Source organism: Rhincodon typus, chromosome 27, assembly GCF_021869965.1.
Source record: "Rhincodon typus isolate 14 chromosome 27, sRhiTyp1.1, whole genome shotgun sequence".
NCBI lineage: Eukaryota > Metazoa > Chordata > Chondrichthyes > Orectolobiformes > Rhincodontidae > Rhincodon > Rhincodon typus.
The window spans coordinates 2,119,373-2,145,985 of record NC_063358.1 but is presented as its reverse complement, the minus strand read 5'-3'; the positions used below and the strand labels follow the sequence as shown (position 1 = coordinate 2,145,985).

The window sequence follows — 26,613 nt, the reverse complement described above, 5'->3', positions numbered from 1 at the left end:
AAGAACAAAAATCACTTTCTGCGTAAATCTCCAAAAATGATAAATTTCTCTCGTGATGGTCTCCTGGGTTCTGTATCCACCTCAATGATTCTGTTTCTCTAATCCTGCTTCTCCGGTCCCCAGCAGTACAATGGCATTGGAGCATGGTGTGAGATTAGGAGCACAAATTGTGGAAAATCATGGCAATCATTTGATCTTACCCACCCTGCCCCTAGTACAAACAGTGAAACCAGAGCAGATGCTCATAGCATATGGCAGTTCTTTTGCCAGATATTTATTCAGATGGATCTCAGCAACCTCGTATTATTCAAAGGGAATATCCATCTCTGAGAAAGGGAGCCTGATTGATTTAAATTCAGGCTGCCCCAGTAACAAGGCAATGCACCATCCAACCCCTGCATTCCAGACAACCACATTCCATTCATTACCATTTAATTCAAAATATTTGAATTTAATTTTATTTAAAATTCCATTGTTATGAAGTTACCATTAATCATCAAAATACAATAACTGGCTGATTTCAGAACAGTCTCTTTTATTTGCAGCCTTGGTATTATCAGTGCGTGGAATAAACAGACTATTTCTAGAAACCCGGGTCATTCTGCGAAGGGTTGCAATGGGATATCAAGTACAGAGATGCTACATGGCTCTGTGTCATCGAGTTTCCAATGATGAGGATGGAATGAGCTGTTCTCTCCATCCAGACACACATTGGCGGAAATTCACCTTGTTCTCAATCTTCCGCTTCTCCCAAGACTTCACTGAGGTTTAGATATAAAACCCTGTGATGGAGAAATGAAGTTAAAAATCATCTCCATGTGCAGTGCAGATGAAAGCCAATAAACACCACACCATAACAAATGAACCATTCTCACTTTTAAGCTAAATGTTGGTGTTTAAAACCCACAATTTGACTGGCCACTTGTTGCAAACAATAAATGCAGCTCAGCCTTAGTTGGGCGACATTTTCAATTTTGTCAAAGGCTGATTTACCATGTTGCTTTGCTGAGGTTATTATACATTAAAATAAGACAAAGAATCAGGTAATTATAAACAAATGGACAAAAATATCTAAAATGAACTGAGTTGTTTTTAATTTAAGGTTGTTTTTGGCCCCAGTCTGTTCTATTTTCTCTCTTCCGGAGCTGATGAAGAAGCGACGGACATCCTGTTTATCCCTCCCAGGTCAGTCAGGGGTGAAAATACCAGCAAGCTATTTAATTGCACAGGCTTCGTAATCGAGCTGTCAACAAACATTCCCAAATTGTAACATATTGCAGCTACTATCGAGAATACACAGGAACACAAGTAGGCTATTCATCCCATTGAGACTCTCTGTCATTCTATATGATCAAGGCTGAGTGAATATTTCAATGTCTTTTATCCACCCCATCTCCATAGCTACTGGTCAATAGAAATCTATCAATCTGTACCTTAAACATACTCAAAGACTGAGTTTCTACAGCGCTCTGTGGTAGAGAATTCCAATGGTTCATAATTAAGGATAATCAAGTTACAGAGGAAAATAATTTCTCCACTTATCAAAACTAATTGACATGCCCCTTATTTTTAAATGGTGCACCTGGATTTAGACTCCCCACCCAGAGGAAACATCTTACCTACATCCATCCTGTCTAATACTAATCGTAAAAATCTCATTTTACTTGGAACTAACATCTGACCTTGTGACCTTGTGGTTTATTAACACAGCTTTATCAGGTACAGAGATAGTAAGAACTGCCAGTGCTGGAGTCAGAGTTAACACAGTGTGGAGGTCCCAACCCGAAACGTCAGCTTTCCTGCTCCTCTGATGCTGCCTGGCCTGCTGTGTTCCTCCAGCTCTACACTGTGTTATCTTTATCAGGTACACTCTGTTTTGCAGAATAGTAAAGTGGGAAAACTTATCAATACGGTGCAGTATAGAAGAGATGCCATAGTAGAGGGATTTTGGGAGTTTATATCAAGAGCTTATTGACAGCAAAAGGACAAGGCTATGGTGGCTGTCTGTGAAAAACTGCTTGTGTAAGAATGCTATGTCGAGTCTCTGCCTCCACCAGATAAGGAAGAATAACCTAATTATAAAAACACTAAGATGCCACTGTCAATACCAAGAAAATTGTTTCCTCAAACACGTAAGGTAGCAACAACCTCCATGGTTGTCATGGAGGTAGAAATTAAGTTAAAGAAGGAATAGTGTCCTTATGGCAGCTGTCAGTAAGTAAATAAAACAGGGAACTGAGCTGATATGCAGAAGCGTCAGAGGTGAAAAAGCAAATAATAGAAGCCAAGAGAGATTATGAAAGAAGGCAGGCTGAACATAAAGGGGAACCCCAAAATCTTCCAATGGGACATCAATCGTAAAAGGGTGGTAAATGGATTAGGGTTGATTAGGAACCAAATAAAGAGCTTTACACATGGAGCCAAGAGGCATGACTGAGATGATACTTTTCATCTGTCTTTACCTACGAGGCAGATGGAGACAAAGAAGGAACTCAGTCGCTAGAACAGTTTAAAATTGAGGTGGAATTTTGGATAAGCTGTCGGTAATTAAAGTTGATCAGGCACTGGGACCAGATGAGATGAATCCAAACATATCAAAGGAAGTGAGAGTGGAAATTGTAGAGGCTCTGGAAATAATTGTCCAATATTGCCTGGATTCAGGTGCCAGAGAATTGGAGAATTACACATTTTATGTTCTTGCTCAAAAGAGATTGTGAAGATTGGCCCAGAAATTACAAACCACTCTGTCCAACATCAATGTTGGTGAAACTTCTCGAAACAATTATTCGGGAAAGGATTCGTAAACACACGGAGAACTACGGGTTATGGATCCAGGGATGTGACACTTCAGCTCTGAGGAAAGATTGGAGAGGATGGGACTTTATAAGGGTGAGCTGATTTTGTCCTTTACTTCCAGCAGGGGCAACAAATCAATCTGAGGGGGGAAGAATGTCCATGGAAAGCCTCTTGGCCTTTTGCTGAAACACTGTAGAGGGAAGTCACTGAAACCTCTGGAACTTGGCTCATGTCCAAAATGTTAAAGGGGAACTTGTGCTGTATTTACTCACCAGGTGTTTTGGAAAGGCTCTAACTGAATTTTTTATCATTTGGGACCAGCAAATTGCCCATAGTGCTCCTCATGGTCAGTTAACAAACATTTTATATGCCAGATAGTAACAGGACAGGGAGAATTCAGAAATTGACTCCCACAAAGTCACGTTGACATCAGAGGCTGCAGCTAGAGTGGATCAGATTGACATTAAAATTGAATGGGAAATGTGAACACATCAACTTACAACAATTATTATCAGCAAGAAAGTGTGGTTCAAAATTGTAACAAAAGAATGAAGGTTTGTGGACTGCCAAACACAAGCTGTTCAATAATTTGCCAGCAAACTTCCTGAAACATGACCCATAGCGTGTCAGAAGATGCATCACTTCATAACATTAGCAGCTTCATCAAGTAGGGAATACCATCAGGGCTGGCAGTCAAATTCCAGTTTTATTAGATGCTTCTTTCTAGAATTTGCTTGGGAATTGAATCTCACAAGTATTTTGTGACTTTCTAGCATGTGCATGTTTTGGTTTAGAGATTTCCAGATTGGTTTGAAAATGTTTTTCCCTCTGACAATTCCTCTGTCTGATGGCCGCTGTGTTAATGTGAAGCTGGAATGAGCTCTCTGATGAGCTGAAATCCTTTAGGGATGACTGCTTGGAGCTGAGCCCTTGTAAAACACATGTAACTGCACACAATACTACCATTCACAGGTCAATTTGACCAAGATATTGGACAACAGCATCAATTGGTGGATTTTCATAGGCAGTGAGTCTAGCCACAATAGCTCACATCCAGGAAAGACTGAGAATCACCAAGCCATAGGCACAGCAGGAACAACATTGAGCATATAAAGAACGCCTTAAAATAAGAGAAGGCCTCAGGAACCTTCATGGAGATTATTTTTAAGGACAGCCAAGAAGGACAAGTGAGAGAAAAAAAACTACTAAAACTTGGAGAAGATGGCACAAGTCCAAACTCCCTTTGCTTAGCGAAACATGGAACTGCAGTTTGGAGCAAGATCATCATTTGCAGGTTTTACTGGTTTTGACTGTTTCACCCATTGGCTGAAAAGTTCAGGAATATTAAAACCTAGACAGCTGAAAGACAATCGCCAGTGGTGGGCTAAAGGAAATAGCTCACCAAATTGTCTCTAAGTCACTGTGTGTGAGAGAGTGAGTGCATGAGTGTGTGTGTGAAAGGATTTGAGTGTGTGTGCGAGAGAGATAGAGAGGGTGAGTCTGTGTGTGAGAGGGAGTGTGAGTGAGAGAGAGGGTGAGTGTATGAGTGAGAAGACGTGATTGAGGGAGAGAGTGAGAGGGTGTGAGAGAGAGAGTGACTATGTGTGTGCATGAGAGAGTGGGAGGGTATGTATGTGTGAGAGTGTTTGAGTGTGTGTGAGAGATAGAGAGAGACTGAGAGGGTGTGAGTGACTGAGAGGGTGTCTGTATGAGAGAGAGAGTGAGAGGGTGTGTTTATGAAAGAGAGTGACTGTGTGTTTCTGTGTGCGTGCGTGTGTATTGAGAGAAAGAGTGGGAGAGTGCAAGAGAGAATGTGAGTGTGTGTGTGTGTGTAATGAGAGAGAGTGTGGAAGGGTGTGAGTGTGTGACAGAGTTTGAGTGTGTACATGTGAGGGAGAGTGTGCGTGTGTATGAGAGAAAGTGAGAAAGAAGAGAGTGTGAGAGGCTGTGAGTATGTGTGAGAGGGTTTGAGTGCCAGTGAGAGTACGAATACACATGTATATTGGACCCACTTTCCATGTGTTAAATAAGCACAACACAATCCAATCTTGGATTTCATTGTTGACAGGTGGGATTTTGGAACTTTTGCAATCATTTATATTTTTTGAGAAATATCAAGAAGGAAGCAAGCTCTGATGCGTGCCTTTGTTTCTGAGGTCTATGTCTCAACACTTAATAACCTGCACTTTTCTAGTTCACAGTCACCCAATCAAACCCAACACTGCTGGTAATTGGAAAGTTTGCATTGTTGGTACAAGCAAAAACCAGACGTGATAATTAGAGGCTGTTAATTTTTAAATGCAATTTTTTGTTAAAAAGTGGAAATGACAATGAGGAGGGAGACTGTGCACCCCCCCCCCCCCCCCCCTGAGGAATCAGCTGATGAGCAGCTTAGCAGTTTTTGTTGCGTTTAGTAAAGACTGTGTGAAAGAGGGCAGAAAACTCAGCATTTTGCCATGGCCTGTGACCCTCTTTAAAACAGTGACCCTGGCCTGGCTCAAAGGAGAAGTGGCAGGATTTACCATAACCTTGATTGGCAAACTACTTGTCGGCATCTAATTAGTACTAAAATAAAACAAGGAACTGCAGACGCTGAAGATCTGAAGCAAAAACAGAAATTGCAGGAGAAACTCAGCAGTTCCAGCAGCCTCTGTGGAGACAGAAACAGAGGTAAGCTTGCAAGAGCAGATACTCTTCTGGCTTTGTTTCTAACTAGTGCTGATCATTTCAAATTAGATCTGACTGAGTTTTCATCAGTGTCTCAGGTGAGTCTGCCCAATATCTGCTCCATGAGGCATTCAAGAAGGGGAATTGGGTAATTATCTGGATGGAAAGGGTGTGCAGGAATACAAAGGAAAGGCAGGAGATTGGCATTAGGTCATGATGCTCATTTGAAGAGGCAGTACAGTCATCATGGGCTGATTGGCCTGCTCCAGTATCGTAACAATTCTGTGAGTCTGTGAAAGTGAATCAAAGCTCAGCGCTGACTCAGCATATCACCGAGCTGACTGCACTCTTTACAGCTCACAGTGTGTCTCACAAATGCTCCTGCTGCTCTGCTGGTTCTCTCACACACAACCTGTTTAAAACCTTCTTTAAATTTCACTTCAGTACTGACTTTGTCATTTGTACTCTGGGTTGTTTTTAAATAATGCCCAAAACCTTTGCAGGGAACCTTGACTAAAGCGGGATAAAAATGTTCCACCAGTCCAGAGGACGGAATGCTATTTGTCCATGCAGCAAATCTGCTGACATTGTACAATCCAGAGACAGATCATTGCTCTGGACCCAATCTGCAAATTCAAACCTAGGCTTTTGTGAGGAATTGAGGCTTTCAAGTCAAAAATTCCAATGAATGCATTAAGACATGAGATATTTCAAAAGATACAGTTAATGTCATTATTGTGAAATGTGTATTTGTTTCATTAGAAATTTCAAGTATTGAGGGAAAAGATGATAAAGACCAGCAAGAATTGGTTGGGCCTGTTTTGTGCCATAGATTTTCAATAAAGCATTTTGAGTGATTTGTTGGAACCTGGCAGTCAGCATTGTATTGTCGGAGTGTTACACATTTACTGAGGCACATCCCCCCAATACTAACACGGACACATTTGTAATGGGATAAAATTGGGACAAAATGTGTGAGGAGTGTGACAAGACGACATTATGTTGAGCAGACAGGAAGTATGTAGGTATCTAATATTCTGTTTATGATTTTTAAATGAAAAGCAAAAAGCTCAAGCCAGTTTCCTGAGATGTCTGATTTCTTTGCACAAGTATATAAATGAAATAATCAAAAGCCTCCAAGCACTTCCCACATTGTGTGTATGTGCGTGCATGTGTGTGCGTGTGTGTGTGTGCGTGCTTGTGTGTGTGTGTGTGTTTGTGAATGGTATGTGTCTGCATGTGAGAGTGAATGGTGTGTGTATCTCTGTGTGTGCCTGTATGTGTGTGTGTGTGTGTGTTACAAAAATTGCTGCAAAGCTATGAACTACATTTTGCAGATTTCCAGCTTCCATGATGGCAAACTGATAGATTATAGACTCATAAAGTCATAGAGTTGTACATGCTGACCAGAAATCCTAAATTAATCTAGTCCCATTTGCCAGCATTTGGCCCAAATCCCTCTAAAACCTTCCTATTTGTACCCATCCAGATGTCTTTTAAATGTTGTAATTGTACCAGCCTCCACGACCTCCTCTGGCAGCTCATTCCATTCACAGACCACCCTCTGTGTGAAAACGTTGCCCCTTAGGTCCCTTTATATCTTTCCCCTCTCACTTTAAACCTATGTCCCTCTAGTTTTGGACTCTCCCATACTGGGGAAGAGAGTTCGTCTATTTACCCTATCCATGCCCCCCATTTTATCCCCCATTTTATAAACCTCTATAACGTCACCCCTCAGCCTCGGATGCTCCAGGGAAAAATAGCCCCAGCCTAGTCAGCCTCTCCTATAGCTCAAACCCTCCAATCCCCGTAACATCCTTGTAAATCTTTTACGAATCCTTTCAAGTTTAACAATATCCTTCCTATAGCAGGGTAGCCAGAACTGAATGCAGTATTCCAAACGTAGCCTAACCAATGTCCTGTACAGCTGTAACATGACCTCCCAACTCCTATACTCAATGCACTGACCTATAAAGGCAAATCTACGAAACGCCGCATTCACTATTTTATCTACGTGGGACTCCACTTTTGAGGAACTATGAACCTGCACTCCAAGGTCTCTTTGTTCGGCAACACTCTACAGGACCCTACCATTAAGTGTATAAGTCTTGTCCTGATTTGCCTTCCCAAAATGCACATTTATCTAAATTAGACTCCATTTGCCACTCCTCAGCCCATTGGCCTACCTGATCAAGGTCCTGTTGTACTCTGAGATGACCTTCTTCACTGTTCATTACACCTCCAATTTTGGTGTCAGTTAATGAGGTTCTTTGAGTATGTGCATATGAAGCAGGAATGGCAGTGCATGGGTTTGTAGGATGGCAGAGAGTTGAGCACAGTTGTAGTGAGGAGAGTGAAGGCACATTTTGAGATACTGCGAGCTGAAGGGAGTAGAATAACATCCAACGACGAACCAGCCAGAGAGCTGCTCATCAGGATGCCTCACTTCAGTTCTGGGAAAAAACTGACAACCCTATCTACGCATCTCACAAGTATCCCCTCAGCCTGCTGAGTTTCTCCAATGATTTCTGATCTGCACAACCGCACCTCTCCGCCCAACCTTTCCCTATACTGCCTAGGTTCTGTCAACGCAAGAATTTATGGACCTTTATCTTGGAGTTTAGGGGTGAGATTTAGGCCAGTTGGCCCCCTCAAACTTGCCGCTTTATTCAGTAAAGCTGATCTGGTTGTGGTCTTGATGCCAATTTACTGTCTCTGTCCCCCCACGACCCTGACTGCTTTATTAAAAGTCTGTCTGGCGAATAATTCGATGATCCAGCCTCCAGCTTTAACACAGTACAAATGATTGCATTGACTAACCTCAACGACTGAGCCCTGCAAAGGTTCACAACCCAACAAGGGAATAAACTTCTTAACTTCGTCCAAAATGACTGGCACCTCCTCCTGAAGCTACAGCCCCTTAGATTCAGATTCTACAACCAGGAGAGTAGTCTATTCGCTTCCCATCCTTTGTTTCCATGAAGATGTTAGTTCATACTGTGTTCCAGTTCCACATGCATCATCTGTGCTCCAGTAGAACTTTTAACTTTTTGGCTTATTTCTCTATTTTTGTACCAAATATATTTCAGTACCTAAGGTTTGTAACTAGGTATTTTGTACCTAAGATGGTGCTGTGTGTGGTGACATTGTACACTATTCACTATATTCCTGTACTTGACTACATGTGACAATAAAACCTATAGAACTCCAGTTAGGACACGCTTGCAATATTGCACACAGTTCTGGTCCCCACACTACCATTAGGATGTGGATGTTTTAGAGAGGGTGCGGAAGAGGTTTACCAGAATGGTATGGGGGATTTTAGCTACGAAGAAAGGTTGGATAGACTGGATTTGTTTACGCTGGAGCGCAGGAAGTGGCGAGATGACCTGATAGAAGTTTATAAGATGTGAATGTGAATTTTATGTGAATGTCATGGATAGAATGGAAAGTATGAGGCTTCTTTCCAGGGTGGAGGATTCAATTACTAGGGGACACAGGTTCAATATGCAAGGTGAGGGGGGGGATGATGTTTAAAAGAGATGTGCGAGGCACGTTTTTCACACAAAGGGTGTTGAGGGCCTGGAACGTGCTGCCAGAGGAGGTGGTGGAAGCAGACACAATAGCAGCATTTAAGAAACACTTGGATGAATGCATGAATAGGAAGGGAATAGAGGGATACAGATCCTGTAAGTGAAGACAGTTTTAGTATGAAAGGGCAAAATGTGTTGGCGCAGGCTTAGAGGGCCGAAGGGCCTGTTCCTGTGCTGTAATGTTCTTTGCGCTTTGCTCTTTGGTAAGTGAAGTGAAATTATATTTAAGGTGTCAATTGCAGTGACTCCCCGAGTCATCCTTTGTGATGTTATGTAGATACTTGGGTTAATTTCTGCAAACCCTTTCAGCCAGATAATGGAGTGAACACTGGGGCTGGGGGTGTGGGCGTTCATGCTGTGTTGCTGTCATTGGCCACCCTTCTCTCTGCCCATCAATGCTGAAAGCTAACTTTGTCTCAAAGAATCCAGTTCAGTGAGAGCAGGTGGATTCATTGATTTTAGAGCAGAGGCTGAATCGAATTTCGATAAAATTTGTGAGAATAAAGAATTAACAATTGTTTTAATTTGAAGAATAAACATGTTTATTGTGAGCTGACACAGTTGTGAAGTTGGATCTATTCTTAACAGCAAGATTCACTGAAAGGGAGACTGAAAGGGATTCAGTAAAATGAATAACGTTGTTTACTAACTTGGAGACTCAAATCTATTTTCTGTCAATTATCTGTTCTTTTCTGCGAAGGCATTAACTCAAAGGATTAGACTGTTATCATTGATAACTGGATGCTGCTACATTGTCCAAATATTCATTCTCCATATTTAAGCTTTGATAATGAGGATTTAATCACTTGTGTTACAGTTGGGTCTGATCCTGTTCCCAGTCCTGCTCTGAGTTCTAGTGTTCAGTTGGCACACACGGCCTTCCCAGCATAGACTTCTGATTAGCAACTTGGAGCAATGAACTTTCTCTTCCTGGTGCTAATTGTATAACCCTGATTCTTGACCCAACTGAGATGAGTCACTCCGCACAACTGCACAAATTCAGTCTGGGATCTTGCTGTTCTACCTGGACAGTGTTTACAGTAATGAACATGACTAACAGGAGTGTGACATGGAGATTTTGTTGCTGCTTTTCAAGTAGCTGAAGGATTATCAATGATGAAATGGCTAAAGAGTGTAACAATCTGTGGTTGCTGCTAATACCTCTTCAACATGATAAGCCCCCTCTTCAGGAATAACTTCATCTTCCACAGTTTCCGCTACTTTCTGCAAAATATCAAAGTGATTCCCTGAGCACAATCCACTTTACTCCAAGAACCTTTACATTCACAGCATTCATCTCCTCATACAATTAAATAAAATCACATATTCAGGAATAATCTGAAGTCAGACATAATTTCCTTCAAGCACTTTGGTTACATACATGAATTTCCAAACACACCTAATATCCAGAGCCTTCAGGCGGAGTGACATGTTAGTAGAACTTGCGGGTGTTTTGTTTTGATAATGCTTTGGTTGTAAATTCTTTTCTGTCAATTTAATTTAGACTCAGTCACTAAAATAAATTGAAGCATTAATATGTAGGATGTCTGGAAGCAACGCAGTGGGAAGGTAAAGCAGCATGGGGCTGTAGGCATTGAGTCAGACTGAGATTTGCAGAGAATCCATTTTTGAGGTAAACAGGTTCTGCTTACTGCCTTGTTCCCTTCTCAGAGGTTGTCTCATTAACCTGAGAGTCCAACTTGCATCGTGGCCAGGATTTAAGGTGGGCAATAAGGGACATGCCCATCAATTGGAGAAGTGGTCCTATACCGCTCCCCCCTCCCCCCTGTATTGCTTCTCAGGGAAATGCTCGATGAGATTTACAGCCTGTCATGCGGTAATGACTGCCTCCAGAAGTCGCTGGGCTCCACTGAAGACAGTGCCACCCAGCATGTCCTTCATACTCACAGGACTTTACCACTGAGTTCCTGGGCACAGGTGAGGTTGGCAGGATGGGGTCATGTGGATGGAGTCACCAGAGATTGAGGGGCACAGTGGGAGTGGTTTGGAGTTTTAATTTAGTTTTGTTTTGATGTGAGCATCACCAGCAAGGCCAGCATTTGTCCCTAATTGCCCTTGAACTGAATGACTGAAGGCACTTTCTGAAGGCAATTAACTGTCATCCATAGTGCCACAGGTCTGGAATCACATAGGAGCCAGGCTAGGTAAAGATGGTGAATTTCCTTCTCCAAAATGAAATGATTAAAAGGAGTTAGTAAACAAGGTGGGTTTAATAGCAGTAAATCAATGGTAATTTCACAATCACCATTTCTGAATGTAAGCTTTTTATTTCAGTATTTTTGATTCACTGAAGTTAAATCTCATCAGGTGTCATCATAGAAACGTAGTATCATAGAATCCCTGCAGTTCAGAAGCAGGTGATTAGGCCCATCAAATCCAGACTGACCGCCCAAAGAACATCTCACCCAAACCCACACCCCTACCCTTATCCTGTAACCCTGCATTTCCCATGGCTAATCCACCTAGCCTTCACATCCCGGACACACAAACTTATTCTTTGCTCTGGATCTTAATTGTGAGGACCTCGAGAAATCGAATGTAATTCATCACGCTATTTTCATGTGCTGAAGTGGGTGCTACTGCAGTTAAAATTATCTCTCACCTTATCAATTGGCAGTTCCACCTTGGTATTTTCATCCTCAGGAATCTCCTGAGCTCCTTGCAGCTCAGCTCGTTTCTCAGTCACTTTAAAAACACTCCCGTCATCTGATGGATATAAAGATGATTAAATTGACTGCAGCAGTCAGTGAAACAAAAGATGAGAGCATCTCAATTAACATGCACATTACGAGGAACATTGTTCTAGCTCGCTCATCATTAAAACTGCTGGGGTGTAGCTAAACATTCACAATTCCTCCGAAAACCTCTAACCTGCTGAATCATCTCAGGAGAAGGCAAACTGACTTGTGCCAAACTACCTTAACAACATCGGCTGGAGCATTTCGAGATAGATTCCAAATAGGCTTAAATCTGACTCGACTGGGAATAAGTGACATGTGGATACACCATCCCCCGCTGCTTCTGTACAAAAGGCTGTGTACAACCAAATTATTGTGAGACGTTTCTGGAGCTGCTCTGATGAGGTAAAGCACTAGACTGTATGAGAGGCTTTGCATTTTGTTTCGCTCCTTGCCATTCCTCCTTCATCAACAAAACATCGCAGATGGTCAAAAGGCTTTTTTAAAGCAACCTAACATTATCTGATCCAGGTAGGAACTGAGAAAATAATTGCGGAGTTTCTAATGTTCCTCAATCAATAATTTGATTGAACAGTCATTTTTAAGGTATTTTTGAGAAATTAATAAAAACAGAATAAAATCAATTCAAAATGAGAGCGATTGCTACATTAAACACACAGACAAGCAGTCTTTCATTTTCATATATAAAAGAGTCTCTCTCGATATTTTGAGACGTTAATAAAGTGAGAATTGTTCCTAAACAAAGTGATTGTGGAATAATTAATACTGGAAAATAGGGAGAAGGTAGATGAATTGAAACAGGTAATTTGCATCAGGTTTTATTGGAGGAAATAGGATGGATCCCAGAAATAGGCGTAAATCAGGAAGTGGAAAGGAAGAAAGTAAATGACAATCCCCGGAAATGATCCTAATACATTGTTGGAGCTGCTGGTTGATACATGCCTGCTCCCGGATGGACTTCATCCAAAGGGTTTTCATAGAAGTGGCTAGTGAGAGAAACACAAAAATTGCCGGAGAAGTTCAGCAGGTCTGTGAAATAACCAAGTCACCCTTTATTTACATGTACACAGTACACTGGCTATGGTCCAGCCAGCTCAGAGTCAGTCAGTGATGTGAGGAAATTCTGAATCTCCTGTTTATATCTGTCGCCCAGGGCTCCCTGATTGGCCCAGGTTAACAACCCCAATCAAGGATCTCATAGTCAATGGATCCACCTGGTTCCAATCGCTACAGTCTGGAAACAACCAGATATCACTTTTTGAGTCTGATATGACTTCTTCAGAACTGAAAGGAGTTGGATTTCTTTTTAAATACTTTTGACAGAGGTGGAGGAGGGGTGAAGGGAATAGGTGATGGTCGAGGCCCCAGTGTAAAAGTGTTAATGATGGAGAACAAAAGAAAATGGAACATAGGTGTATATCAAGGTGCCAAAGACAGAGAATGGGTCTTCTGTACAGAGAGCAAAGTAAACAAAACATAAACAAGACAAGGCTGGGGCTGGGGTGTAGTAAAAATGGAGAGCAGACGTAAAATAGTCAGTCTCTGAAGTTGTGCATTTCAATGCTGAGCTCTCGTGGCTGTAAAGAGCTTCAGTGGAGAGTGAGGTGTTGCTCATTGAGCTTATGTTGTGCTTCAAGTCTCTACAAATATCTAAAATGAAAAAGAGTGGCTATGGGAAAAATTGGTCCTTTAGAAGATGAGAAGGGGGATTTAATAATGGGAAATGAGGAAATAGCCAAGGCATTGAGCAGGTATTTTGTGTCAGTCTTCACACTGGAGGACATGAATAACATGCCAGTAATTGATGACAAGGAGACTAAGGTAGGTGAGGACCTAGAAATGATCATCATCATGAAAATGGTAGTGTTGGGCAAGCTAATGTAGCTAAAGGTAGACAAGTCTCCTGGCCCTGATAGAATTCATCCTAGTGTACTAAAAGAAATGGCAGAAGAAATAGCAAATGCACTCATGATAATTTTCCAAAATTTGCTGGACTCTGGGGCAGGTCCAGCAGATTGGAAAACGGCAAATGTTATGCTCCTGTTTAAAAAATGAGGTAGACAAAAGATGGGGAATTATAAGTCGGTTAACTTAACTTCTGTAGGGGGATATGCTTTAATCTATGATCAAGGAAGAAATAGCAAGATATTTAGATAGAAATTGTCCCATTGGGCAGAAGCAGCATGGGTTCATGTTTAACTAATTCACTGGAATTCTATGAAGACATTACAAGCGCGGTGGACAACAGGGACCCAGTAGGTGTGGTCTATCTGGATTTCCAAAAGGCATTCAGCAAGGTGCTGCACAAAAGGCTGCTACATAAGATGAAGGTGCACAGCGTTATGGACAATGTGTTAGCAGGGATCGAGGATTGGTTAACTAACAGGAAGCAAAGAGTGGGGATAAATGAGTGCTTTTCTGGTTGGCGATAAGTGACTAGTGGTGTGCCTCAGGGATCAATGTTGGGACTGCAATTGTTGACAAGTTACATAGATGGTATGGAGTTGGGACCACATGTAGTGTGTCAGTGTGCAGAGGACTCAAAGTTTGCAGAGGGATATAGATGGTTCAAGTGAGTAGGCAAAGGTCTGGCAGATGGAGTACAATGTTGATAAATGTGAGGTCATCCATTTTGGTAGGAATAACAGTAAAAAGGACTATTACTTGAATGGTAAAAATTTGCAGCATGCTGCTGTGCAGAGGGACCTGAGTGTCCTTGTGCATGAATCACAGAAGGTTGGTTTGCAAGTGCAGCAGGTAATTAAGAAGGTAACGGAATTTTGTCCTTGATTGCTAGAGGGATTGAGTTTAAAAGCAGGGAGGTTATGTTACTGCTGTACAGGGTGCTGGTGAGGCCAGGCCTAGAGTACTGCGTGCAGTTTTGGTCTCCTTACTTTTGAAAGGATGTACTGGCACTGGAGGGGGTGCAGAGGAGGTTCACTAGGTTGATTCCAGAGTTGAGAAGGTTGGATTAGAGGAGAGACTGAGCAAACTGGGATTATATGCATTGGAATTTAGAAGAATGAGGGGAAGGGAATTATGAAGGGAATAGATAAGATAGAAGGGAGGATGTCTCTACTGGTGGGTGAAACTAGAATAAAAGGGCATCAGCTATAAATGAGGAGGAGCAGATGTAGGACTGAATTCAGGAGGAACTGCTTCACCCACAGGGTTGTGAATCTGTGGAATTCCCTGCCCAGTGAAGTAGTTGAGGCTTCCTCATTGAATGTTTTTAAAGCTAAGGTAGATAATTTTTTGAACAGTAAAGGAATTAAGGTTTATGGTGAGTGGGTAGGTGAGCGGAGCTGAGGCCATATAAAGATCAGCCATGATCTTATTGAATGGCGGAGCAGGCTCAAAGGGCCAGATGGCCCACTCCTGCTCCTGGTCCTTATGTTCATTGGGACATTGCATCAGGCCCAGGACAGAAGTATTAGCGTGAGAGCATGGTGGATTATTGAGATGGTAAGCAACTGGAAAGTTAGGCTTGTTTCTACAGACACAGTGAAGGTGTCCCATAACCGGTCATTGAGTCCATAATATTTATGGCTCATTGGGGATGGGCAGGGAGACAGATGGGTGCATAAAGACCAATTGGGCATGTCTCCCATATCTGTTATCCCAGAGGTAGAATAAGGGAGAGAGTGAATCGAGCACACCTCTGCCATTGTGAGCAGGTATATCCAGGCTGGCCTGTTAAAGACATATTTCGGGGAATACCTGAAATTTCCCAGCCATCACTAGGCCCCTGAGGTATCTTGGGAAAAGGTTGCCACCTGGAAGCAGCCTTTTAGTAATGGGCCTGCACACCAGGCTGCCTGAGGCTCTCCCTGTCTGCCTTCCAGCTGCAGCTATTGGCCACCCAGGGGTCGGGGGTAGCGGTTCTGAACTGGCCACTAATGGCTCCTTGGTTTGAATTTTTAAAGGTCAGAGAGGTGCAACTCTTCCTGTATTCTCCAGAGCCTTCTATTGGCCCATTGGTTTAATTGGATGAAAGGCCTGTCCTCTGGCTATTAACTGGTCCACATCCAATTGGGAAAAAAAATGGTGGGTAGTGATTATTTCCAAAACAGAGTGGGCTTCAGATCCCAATTTCTGCCAGACATATGTGAAAGAGTGTGTTGGAGCAAGGGAATGTGTGAGTGAGAGACAGAGAGAGAGAGGGAGTGTGCGGGAGAGAGACAGAATCTGTGTGAGAGAGAGAGTGTGCGGGAGTGGGAATGAGTGAGAGAGCTTGTGTGGGTATGTGTGGGAGTGAGAGTGTGTATGTGACTGAGGGTGTGTGTGGTGGTCAGAGTGTGTGTATGTGCGTGTGTGTGAGAGAGAGAGAGTGACAGAGAGAGAGAGAGAGAAAGAGGGAGTGTGTGTTGGAGAGAGTGTGTGGGAAAGAGAGAGTGGGAGTGAACGCGTGGGTGTAGGAATTAGAGTTTGTGTGTGAGTTCTGAGGAAGGGTCACCGGACCCGAAACGTTAACTCTGTTTACTCCTCCACAGATGCTGCCAGACCTGCTGAGCTTTTCCAGCAACTTTGTTTTTGTTCCTGATTTACAGCATCCGCAGTTCTTTTGGTTTTTATTAGAGTTTGCGTGTGTGTTTGAATGTAGAATGCTAGTAGTGAAATAATAATGAAGTAGACTTTTTTTACAAGGTTAATAGCCTCTCATTCTCTCGAGCAGGAGATTAATATTTCTTGGTTGTTGATAATATTTGAGTGTACTCTACCTGCTGCAAGAACATGAAAATATCCCAGATACATGAATCATAGCATAACCTCAAACCCTTATGAGCAAAGGCGAAAATTGAAGAGAAGATTATCAAGGTGAGAGTGTTACTTTCATTTCCTGTTGGTGCTAAATGTGCTTAACAAAACTTCAGTTTTGAAAATGAGAATTCTTACCTTTGGCAGAATCCCTGAGCTGTGGAGTGTTCATCGGATTCCGATTTGATTTCACTCGAACGGGCTTTGCAAAGAAGATAGATTCCTGGCTGTTGTTCTTTCTTCCTTTCCTCTTTATCATCTGAGGTGAGACAAGGATTTGACCTGTTCCTGCATCTCCTGTTGACTGGACTCTCCTCTTATCTGACTGGAAATAGATTAGGATCTTCCTTTATGTTATATTTGCAAAACTGCTTCCACTCCACTTTTCTGTATCTCATTCCCAGGATGTGGGTGTTGCTATCTGAGCTACCACATGTCTATCACCTCAATTACTGTGGAGAAAGTGGGTCTGAGTTCCCTTCCTGAACCACTGCAGTGCGTGTGCTATATATACACCCACCATGCTGTTAGGAATGGATCTCCCTGTATCTTTTGATTATTTTCTCTCCAGTATACACATCTGGCCTCCCCTTTAATGAATCTTGATTTCAGGAGATTTCTCCACAGAGTGGTGAGCCCTTTTTAGGCCCCACTAAGGAAGATGCAGAATTCTGATATGTCCTTTTAAATTTCCAAATATATAAAAGCAAAATACAATGGATCCTGAAAATCTGAAATAAGAAACAGAAAGTGCTGGAGAAACTCAGCAGGTCTGGCAGCATCTTTTGAGAGAGAAACAGTTCTTTTTGGCAATTCCAGCCCAGTAATCTTAGATTCATTGGAACACCTCACCCATTGCCCTGGTTTAACACAGAGCAGTGCGAAAGGAAGGGCGAAAGAGGAAAACCAAAGAATTAGAGACCAGTTAGCTTAACACCTGTGGTGGGAAATTGTTGGAGTCTATAATCAGGGACGGGGTAAGCGAACATCTTAAAGTTTCTGTTAATCAGGGAGAGCCAGCATGGATACACAACAGGTAGGTCATTCCTGACAAACCTCCCTGAGTTTTTTGAAGAGATGACTGATGTAGTGGACAGGAAATGTCTATGGATGTCATTCTGATGGGCTTCCAGAAGGCATTTGATAAAGTCCCACATAGGATGCTACAAACTGAGGACAAATTACTGATGTGGCTGGGAAATTGGTTGAGTGGCAGACAACAGAAAGTAGGAATTATGGGCAGGTATTCAAATTGGCAGGATGTGACCAGATGTGACCAGGTCCCATACGGATCTGTACGAGGGCCTCAATTGTTCACATTATTTATTAACAATGTGAATAATGACATAAAAAGTCACATATCCAAATTTGCTGGTAACACAATATCAGGTGGCATGGTAGGCAGTGTAGATAATAGCATAAAATTACAAAAGGACATTGACAGATTAGATGAATGGGCAAAACTGTGGCCAACAGAGTTGAATGTAAGTAAGTGTGAGGTTATTCACTTTGGACTGAAAAATGATAGATCAGAGTACTTTCTAGATGGTATGTAACTAAATGCAGTGGGTGTCTATAGAGACTTGGGGGTTCAGATGCAGAGATCTTTAAAATATCACAAACAAATACAGAAAATAATCAGGAAAATTAATGGAATGCTGGCCTTTATATCCAGAGGACTGGAGTACAAGGATGCAGGCATTAACCTGCAGTTACACAAAACCCTGGTTAGACCCCACTGGGAGGACTGTGAGCAGATCTGGGCACTATCCCTTAGGAAGGATACATTGGCCTTGGAGGGAAGTACAATGTGGGTTTACAGGAATTGTACCCAGACTTCAGGGGTTAGGTTAGAAAGAGACATTATACGAATTAAGCTTGTTTTGTCTAGAATTTAGAAGGTTAAGAAGTGATCTATTCAAAGTTTTCAAGGTATTAACAGGAAAAGACAGGATAAGACCTGTACAAGAACGATGGTTTGCACCTGAACTGGAGGGGCACCAATATCCTGGGCGAGAGGTTTGCTAGAGCTCTTCAGGAGGGTTTAAACTGGTGTGGCAGTGGGGTAGGAACCAGAACAACAGGCCAGTAAGTGCAGGGACTGATGGCAAAAGAGAAACTGAGATATGCATAGCACAGAGTAAAAGCAGGCAGAGGGAAGTCACAGGGCTCAGAGGGACTGGAGGTCTGGGGTGTATTTACTTCAATGCAAGAAGTATAACAGATAAGGCAGATGAACTAAGAGTATGGATTACTGCTTGGAATTATGATGTTATTGCCATTATGGAGACATGGTTAAAAAAGGGGCAGGGCTGTCAGCTTAATATTCCATGATATCGCTGTTATAGACGGGACAGAAAGGGAAACAAAAGGGGTGGGGGAGTTGCATTGCTGATTAGGGATCACATCACAGCCAGGTTGAGGGAGGATGCATCGGAGGGATCATACAGTGAGGCATTATGGGTGGAGCTCAGGAATAGGAAGGGTGAAATCACCATGCTGGGAGTTTTCTATAGACCTCAAAACAGCCCATGTCAGACAGAGAAGCAGATATGTAGTCACAGACTGGAAAGGTGTGAAAAAAGCAGGTAGTTGTGGTGGGTGACTTCAATTTTCCTCTTATTGACTGGGACTCTCTTAGAGCCAGGGGCTCGGATAGAGAGCAATTTGTTAGGTGTGTCCGGGAGGGCTTTTTGAGACAAGTATGTTGACAATCCAAACAGAGGGGAGGCCATACTAGACTGGGCATCAGCGAATAAGCCAGGACAGGTGATCAATGATTCAGTAGGAGAGAATTTTGGGCTTAGCAACTATAACTCTGTATGATTTTGAGTAGTCATGCACAAGGACGAGAGTGGTACTCGGGTGAGGGTGTTTAATTGGGCAAGGGCCAATTATATCCACAGTAGACAGGAACTGGGGAATGTGGATTGGGAGCAGTTATTTGAGGGCAAATCTACATCTGGCATGTGGGAGGCTTTTAAAGACCAGTTGATTAAAGTATAGGATACACGTGTCCCTGCAGCACTGAAGCATAGGAATGGAAGGATCCAGGAACCATAGATGACAAGGGAAGTTGTAAACTTCATCAAAAGGAAAAAGGAAGCATACGATAGGTCTAGACAGCTACAAACTGACAAAGCCCTTGAGGGGTATAGAGAAATTAGGAAGGAACTTAAACGCAGAATTAGGAAGGCTGAAAGGGGCCAGGAAATGTTTTTCACAAACACAGTCAAGGAGAATCCCAAGGCTTTTTATGCCTATATTAGAAGAAAGAGGGTAGTAAGGGAAAGAGTAGGCCCTCTCAAGAAAAAAGGAGGCAAGTTATGCGTGGAGCCACAGGAAGTGAGAGAGTTCCCTCATGAGTACTTTGTACTGGTATTCACCAAGGAGAAGGACATGACTGATGTTGAGGTCAGGGAGGAGTGTGTGAACACTCCACAGAGTGTCGATATATTAAAGGAGGAAGTTTTGGATATCCTAAATTGCATTAAGGTAGACAAGTCCCCAAGGCCAGGTGGGATCTATCCCAGGTTACTGTGAGAGGCAAGGGAAGAAATAGCTGGAGCATTAGCAGATATCTTCACATTCTCTTTGACCACAGGTGAGATTCCAGAGGACTGGAGATAAGTGAATGTTGTTCCCTTGTTTAAGAAAGGAAGCAGGGATAATCCTGGAAATTATAGGCCAGTGAGTCTGACATCTGTGGTGGGGAAGCTCTTGGAGAAGATACTGAGGGACAGGATATATGCACATTTGGAAGAAAATGGACTAGTTAGGGTCAAGCAGCATGGTTTTGTACAGGGCAGGTCATGTCTCACCAACGCGATTGAATTTTTTGAAGAGGTGACAAAGATGATTGATGAGGGAAGAGCTGTGGATGTAGTTCATATGGACTTTAGTAAGGCATCTGATAAAGTCCCACATGGCAGATTGGTACAAAAACTAAAATCACATGGAATTTGGGGTGGGCTGGCTAGATAGATACAAAACTGGATTGGTCATAGAAGACAGAGGGTAGTGGTGGAAGGTTGTTTTTCAGAATGGAGTCCGGTAACTGGTGGTGTTCCACAGGGATCAGTCTTAGGTCTTTGTTGTTTGTAGTATATATAAATGATCTGGAGGAAAATGTGGGCAGTCTGATTATTAAGTTTGCTGTTGACATGAAGATTGGTGGAGTTGCTGATAGTGCCGATGATTGTGAAAGGATACAACAGGATATAGATAGATTGGTGATTTGGGCTCAGAAATGGCAGATGGAGTTTAATCCAGACAAAAGTGAGGTGATGCATTTTGGAGGATCAAATTTAGGTGTGAATTATACTGTAAACGGCAGAACCCTTGGGAAAGTTAATGTACAGACGGATCTGGGTGTGCAGGTCCACAGTTTCCTGAAAGTGGCAACACAGGTGGCCAAAGTGATAAAGAAGGCATATGGCATGCTTGCCTTCATTGGCCGGGGCATGGAGTACTAGAGTTGGCAAACCATATTGCAGCTGTAAAACTCTCGACAGGCTGCATTTTGAGTATTGTGTGCAGTTTTGGTCACCACGTTACCAGAAGGACTTGGAAGCTTTGGAGAGAGTGCAGAGAAGGTTCACCAGAATGTTGCCAGTCTCGAGAGCATTGGCTATGAGGAAAGGTTAAAAAGACTGGAAAGACGTCGGCTGAGATGAGACCTGATAGAGGTCTACAAAATTATGAGAGGCACTGATAGGGTGGATAGTCAGAGGCATTTTCCCAGGATTGAAGTTTCAATTACAAGAGGGCACAGGTTCAAGGTGAGAGGGGGAAAGTTTAAGGGAGATGTGTGAGGAAAGGTTTTCACACAGAGAGTGGTAGGAGCCTGGAATACACTGCCAGAGGAGATGGTGGAAGCAGGCTCATTGGCAACATTTAAGAGGCATCTGGATGGTTACATAAATAGGGAGGGAATAGAGGGATACAGACCAAATAAGGGCAGAAGGTTTATTTTTTAGTTTAGTCAGGGCATGATAATCGACACAGGCTTGGAGGGCCGAAGGGCCTGTTCCTGTGCTGTCCTGTTCTTTTGTTCTTCTATTTCCACTGATTGGGGATTCTAGAACTGGGGACATAGCCTGAAAATTATGGTCAGGCTGCTTAGGAGAGATGTTAGGAAGCACTTCGGCACATAAAGGGTGAGAGAGGTTTGGAACTCTCTTCCACAAGTGACAGTGGATGCTGGGTCAGTATTTTAATTTTAAATCTGAGGGAGATACATTTTTGTTAAGTAAAGGTATTAAGGGATATGGGCCAAAGGCAGGAATATGGAGTTTGGCCACAGATCAGCCAGGATCTCATTGACTGGTAGAACAGTCTTAAGGGGCTGAATGGCCTCCTCCTGTTCCTGTGTTGCATTCCACCTCAGGGAAGAGCCCATTTATCCATCAGGAAAACTGGTTTCTAATGTTTGGATAGATGTAGAATAAAGGGTGCATGACAAAAGTAATAAAATCACAGACCAATTTTATTAAAACCCCTCTCACGTCTGCACTGGTTTTCTGGTTAATTCCAATGCTTCTTGCTCGGTGGTTCCCTCTGGTGGTGAGAGGAGTAGTTGCCTCTCCTGTGTTGTGATTCCACCACATGATAAACACTGCTCAATAAAATAGATTTGGTAATAAACAGATTATCACTGCAAGGAAGTATTTGCTAGAAGATCACCATCCTTCATTGTAAATGCTGAGGAAGTGGGAAACCTTATTCTGTGAGGCTAAGCCTGTGTGATCATTACCTTAACAGTTGAAGGCAGCGGTGCAGAATCACTGACTCCATCTTGGGACAGAGCATAGTCCTTCACACACCAGAAACAAACAAGGGAAAATAATTAGTGGCACAATGTTTGTTTTTCATTTTTATGTCTAAATTAAAAGACCATAGTGCCAATCTCTATAAAAGTTAAATTACATTTAAACACGTGTACTGAAAGCTGTTTCTCAAACTGTTGGAACATTTTCTCAATCTTGTAATTTCAAAAGAAGACAGTTTTTCAAGGTTTACAAGTGAACAACAACTATTTGGGTGAGGTGTTGAAGACATCTGTCTGTCTCAATAATGATTAATGAAACAGTGATGGTAGAAGTGTAAACTGGAAATGTATACGAGCTGAGAAGGAGCCATAATGTACAAAGGAGCACAGGTAGCTCTCTTTTAGGGAGAGCAATAATTGGTTACACACAGCTTGAGGGTAACCAGTCCACAAGTGTGAGATAAGGTGAAGAGGAAGGCTTCCATGAAGGCAGTACAGCAATCGAATCAACACTCTCAATTAAACTATTTGTAATCAAACCGTTCAGTGTTATTACTCACTTCCAGAGCAGGTTGTACTTGAACTTTGTCTGCTGGCTCAGAGGTAGTGACACTACCACCTGGACCAGAAAAACACTAATTTTCCTCTCTATTTTCTGTACCATACTCTAGTCATCTAACCAATTGAACAAACCAACCAACTACATACAAACAGGATTCAGATTAGATGAGATTATAATGAGCTGTGAATTATAGCTGTGTGTTCGTGGATATGTCATGTATGATTTACTGCTGGAATGATAACAATAGTAATTACAGAACATATTGTCTATTAAAGATGAGGTTTTGACATTGGGCAAGAATTTTTATTATTCAATCCAGCATTTAAACACATGGATCAGAAAATTTCCTAGTTACAATTATACAATCCTTCTGCACTTAATAGGAGTTGGGCAGAATATTTCTGTAGTCCTGGACATCTAAACATTGACAGAAATATTCTGCCCAACTCCTATTAAGTGCAGAATTATTGTACAATTGTAACTGGGATATTTTCTGATCCATGTGTCTAAATGCTGGATTGAATCCATTTGCCACATTATATAATGCATTCATTTAACAATTCTGCTTAAATTGAAATTATGGACTTGACCTCTCCCATTTGCTGCTATTTGCAAAAGCCATTGCAAGAGGGAAACACAGTCTGCATTAACATGGTGACTACCAGCCTAGGACTCAGGAGGAAGGTGGAGCTATTAGCAAATGCAGCTATTAAATATTAACATAAGTAAATGTAAAGATGATACCCCCATCACAAATAGAATTCAGTGACCCTGCATTTTGAACAGTTTGAATGAGCTTAATATGAAATTCCATTTGTCAACACAATTTATAGAAACCTTTGCCATCAGTCATCACCTGACTTAGAAAAGGCTGCCAGCTTCTTGGCTTTGTTAAAAGAGCAAACAGACTATTTTTTACCTAAATACACAAGACAATTTACTAAAAATAATACAGGAGCTTTGAGCACTAAGTATTTCTTCCAGTTTAGATTTAGATTTATTTAATATTGCCACTTGTACCTAAGTACAATGAAAAGTGGATAATGTCACCACATTCTGGCACCATCTTGGGTTTCAGAATAAGTTACTGAATAAATTGTGTAAATGGTAAAATACTGAATAAATTAATATTACTAAAACCGAAACAGCTTCAAAAGTTCATCTTTTCCTCTCCGTAGACTTCACCCTCTCTGCTCCTCCAGTCACCACCATCTGACATTGTTCCCGAGATCCTGGCAATGCGCGCCTTTCCTGCCACCATCAGCATCATCGCTTCTGCGTCTGCCAGCTCCGAGCTGAAGACAGTCACACTGCACAGGTCCTACACCTCCTCCAACGCCGGTCATCGACAGGTTCCTGGCTCCGGGTCAACCGATGGGTCGACCAAAGGGGCCCTGGCTTGTATTCGGATGGTACCACCCGAGATGGAGCGGGGATGTAGATACGTGGGTATATGATGTTATAGGATTATTCAAGTCTTTTTAGACCCATAATGAATAGAAATTGACTACTTGGAATCAAAATGACTTTGTTACTGATTGTGTAGTGTTTCAGAAATAGAAACATAGAAAATAGGAATGGGAGTAGGCTATTCAGTACCCTGAGCCTGTTCCGCCTTTCAGTATGACCATGGCTGATGATCCTATACTGTACCATATCCTGGCTTTCTCCCCATACCCTTTGACCCCTTCAGCTAAGAACAATCCCTAAGAACTATCTCTAATACCTTCTTGAAAACATTCAATGTTTTGGCTTCAACCACTTTTTCTGGCAGTGAATTCCACAGGCTCCCCACTCTCTGGGTGAAGACATTTCTCCTCATCTCAGTCCTGAATGACCTACCCTGTGTCCCGAGACTGTGTCCCCCTCCCCCCAAGACTGGACTCCTTGGTGATCAGGAATATCCTTCATACATTTCTTTTTAATTCATTCATGGGATGTGGGCATCACTGTCTAAGTCAACATTTACTGCCCATCTCTAATTGCCCAGAGGGCAGTTAAGAGTCAACCACATTGCTTTGGGTCTGGAGTCACATATAAGCCAGACCAAGTAAGGATGGCAGATTTTCTTCACTAAAGGACATTAGTGAACCAAATGAGTTTTTCCTGATAATTGAATTCAAATTCTACCATCTACCATGGCAGGATTCGAACCCAGATTCCGAGAGCATTACTTGGGTCTTTGGATTAATAGCCGACTGATAATACCACTAGAACATTGCCTACCCTGTGACAGGACTAGACATTTACCCTGTCTAGTCCTGTTAGAGCTTTATAGGTTTCTAAGAGATTTCCCCCACTCTTTCTTCTAAACTCTAGTGAATGTTGTCCTAACCAATCCAATCTCTCTGCATAGTCAATCCTGCCATTCCAGGAATCAGTCTGGCAAACCACCATTGCACTCCCTCTATGGCCAGAACATCCTTCCTCAGGTAAGGAGACCAAAACTGCCCACAATTTCTGAAGAAGGGTCTAGACCCGAAACGTCAGCTTTCCTGCTCCTCTGATGCTGCTTGGCCTGCTGTGTTCATCCAGCTCTACACCTTGTTGTCTCACAATACTCCAGGTGCGGTCTCACCAAGGCCCTGTATAATTTCAGCAAGACATCCCTGCTCCTGTACTTGAACCCTCTCACAATGAAGACCAACATACCATTTGCCTTCTTTACCGCCTGCTGCACCCGTATGCTTACCTTCAGCAACCGGTGCACAGGGACACCCAGATCTTGATGCGTCTCCCCCTTTCCCGTTACATCACCATTCAGATAATAAGGCTGCCTGCCTGTTTTTGTGATGAAAGTGGATAACCTCACATTTAACCATGTTATATTTCATCTTCCATGCATTTGCCCACTCACTGAACTTGTCCAAATCACATTGAAGCCTCTCAACGTCTTTCTCACAGCTCACCCTCCCATGCAGCCTTGTTTCGATCACAATCAGCCAAGGTTTTTCATTTATACTCAGTTGGTGATGATTTACCTCTTTGCTGTGATTCTTGTATTTGACCATTTGTTGATGCCTGTAAAAGGAATATTCATATCGCAATTATTTTCTGTTTCTCCCCATATGAAATCTTCGTTAAAAGATCCATTAAGAGTCAGTGTGTCTTTTTTCTGAAGTCTATGTTCATGTTCACATTTGCAGATGTGGTTGAACAGTTTTCATTTTACTGCATTGAAGATATGAGGCAGACAACAATCCCACTTGGCTGAACTCAAATTCCCTTATAATACCCCGAAAATGCATCTCAATGCAGATCATCTTAGCTAATATTCCTGACACAAGAATTCAACGGAGAAAGACATTCCTGGCAGAGGATCAGTGGAGAGGGCATGGAGCATTCCAGAAGAAGCATCCTGGTTGTAATTTCAAGAGATTACGTTTTAATCAGTTTTAAATTATTATTTTGGTTTATATAAGTGGGACTTCTATTAATTGGAACAGCATACCTTTAGAATTTTGTTTTATTCAGGAATAGTTAGTAGTTAAGAAGGGAATTGTTCAGTTTATTAGTAGTTCTGTTAATTTGTTCACTGTTAGAGTTAGATAAATAAATTGTTACTTGTGGTTTATAAAGTGAGTATCAGGGATTTCTTTCATTTAGCCTCTCCTTTATGACAGATTGGGGGATGAGAGGCAGGCTATACCACTTTTCACATTTCCTTTAACAGGTTACAAGGTGAGAGAGGAGTGGCAGGATCAGACAGAGTCAGCATGGATTTAAGAAGGGGATATCATGCTTGAC

General features: G+C 42.2%; 1 protein-coding gene and 1 long non-coding RNA gene across 4 annotated transcripts in view; one reads left to right on the top strand and one right to left on the bottom strand.

Moving 5' to 3' along the window:
* Positions 1-435: 435 nt before the first annotated feature.
* Positions 436-26,613, bottom strand: part of dcdc2b (doublecortin domain containing 2B) — a 62,500-nt gene continuing 36,322 nt past the window's right edge. Inside the window, exons 6-11 of one of the 3 annotated variants that reach the window (XM_048613220.1) lie at positions 25,848-25,887; positions 22,290-22,349; positions 16,673-16,859; positions 11,680-11,783; positions 10,218-10,280; positions 436-782 (exon numbers count right to left, since the gene is read on the bottom strand). In XM_048613220.1, coding sequence (XP_048469177.1) covers positions 759-782; positions 10,218-10,280; positions 11,680-11,783; positions 16,673-16,859; positions 22,290-22,349; positions 25,848-25,887 — 478 coding nt within the window. In that variant the 3' untranslated portion in view covers positions 436-758. Of the gene's footprint in view, positions 783-9,679; positions 10,281-11,679; positions 11,784-16,672; positions 16,860-22,289; positions 22,350-25,847; positions 25,888-26,613 lie in introns of those variants that run through there. The other 2 variants (XM_048613222.1, XM_048613219.1) reach the window with 2 other exon arrangements.
* Positions 16,460-24,248, top strand: LOC125486290. Its single transcript, XR_007264975.1, has 3 exons — positions 16,460-16,594; positions 16,682-16,798; positions 24,045-24,248. It is a non-coding gene; the product is annotated as an uncharacterized LOC125486290 (long non-coding RNA).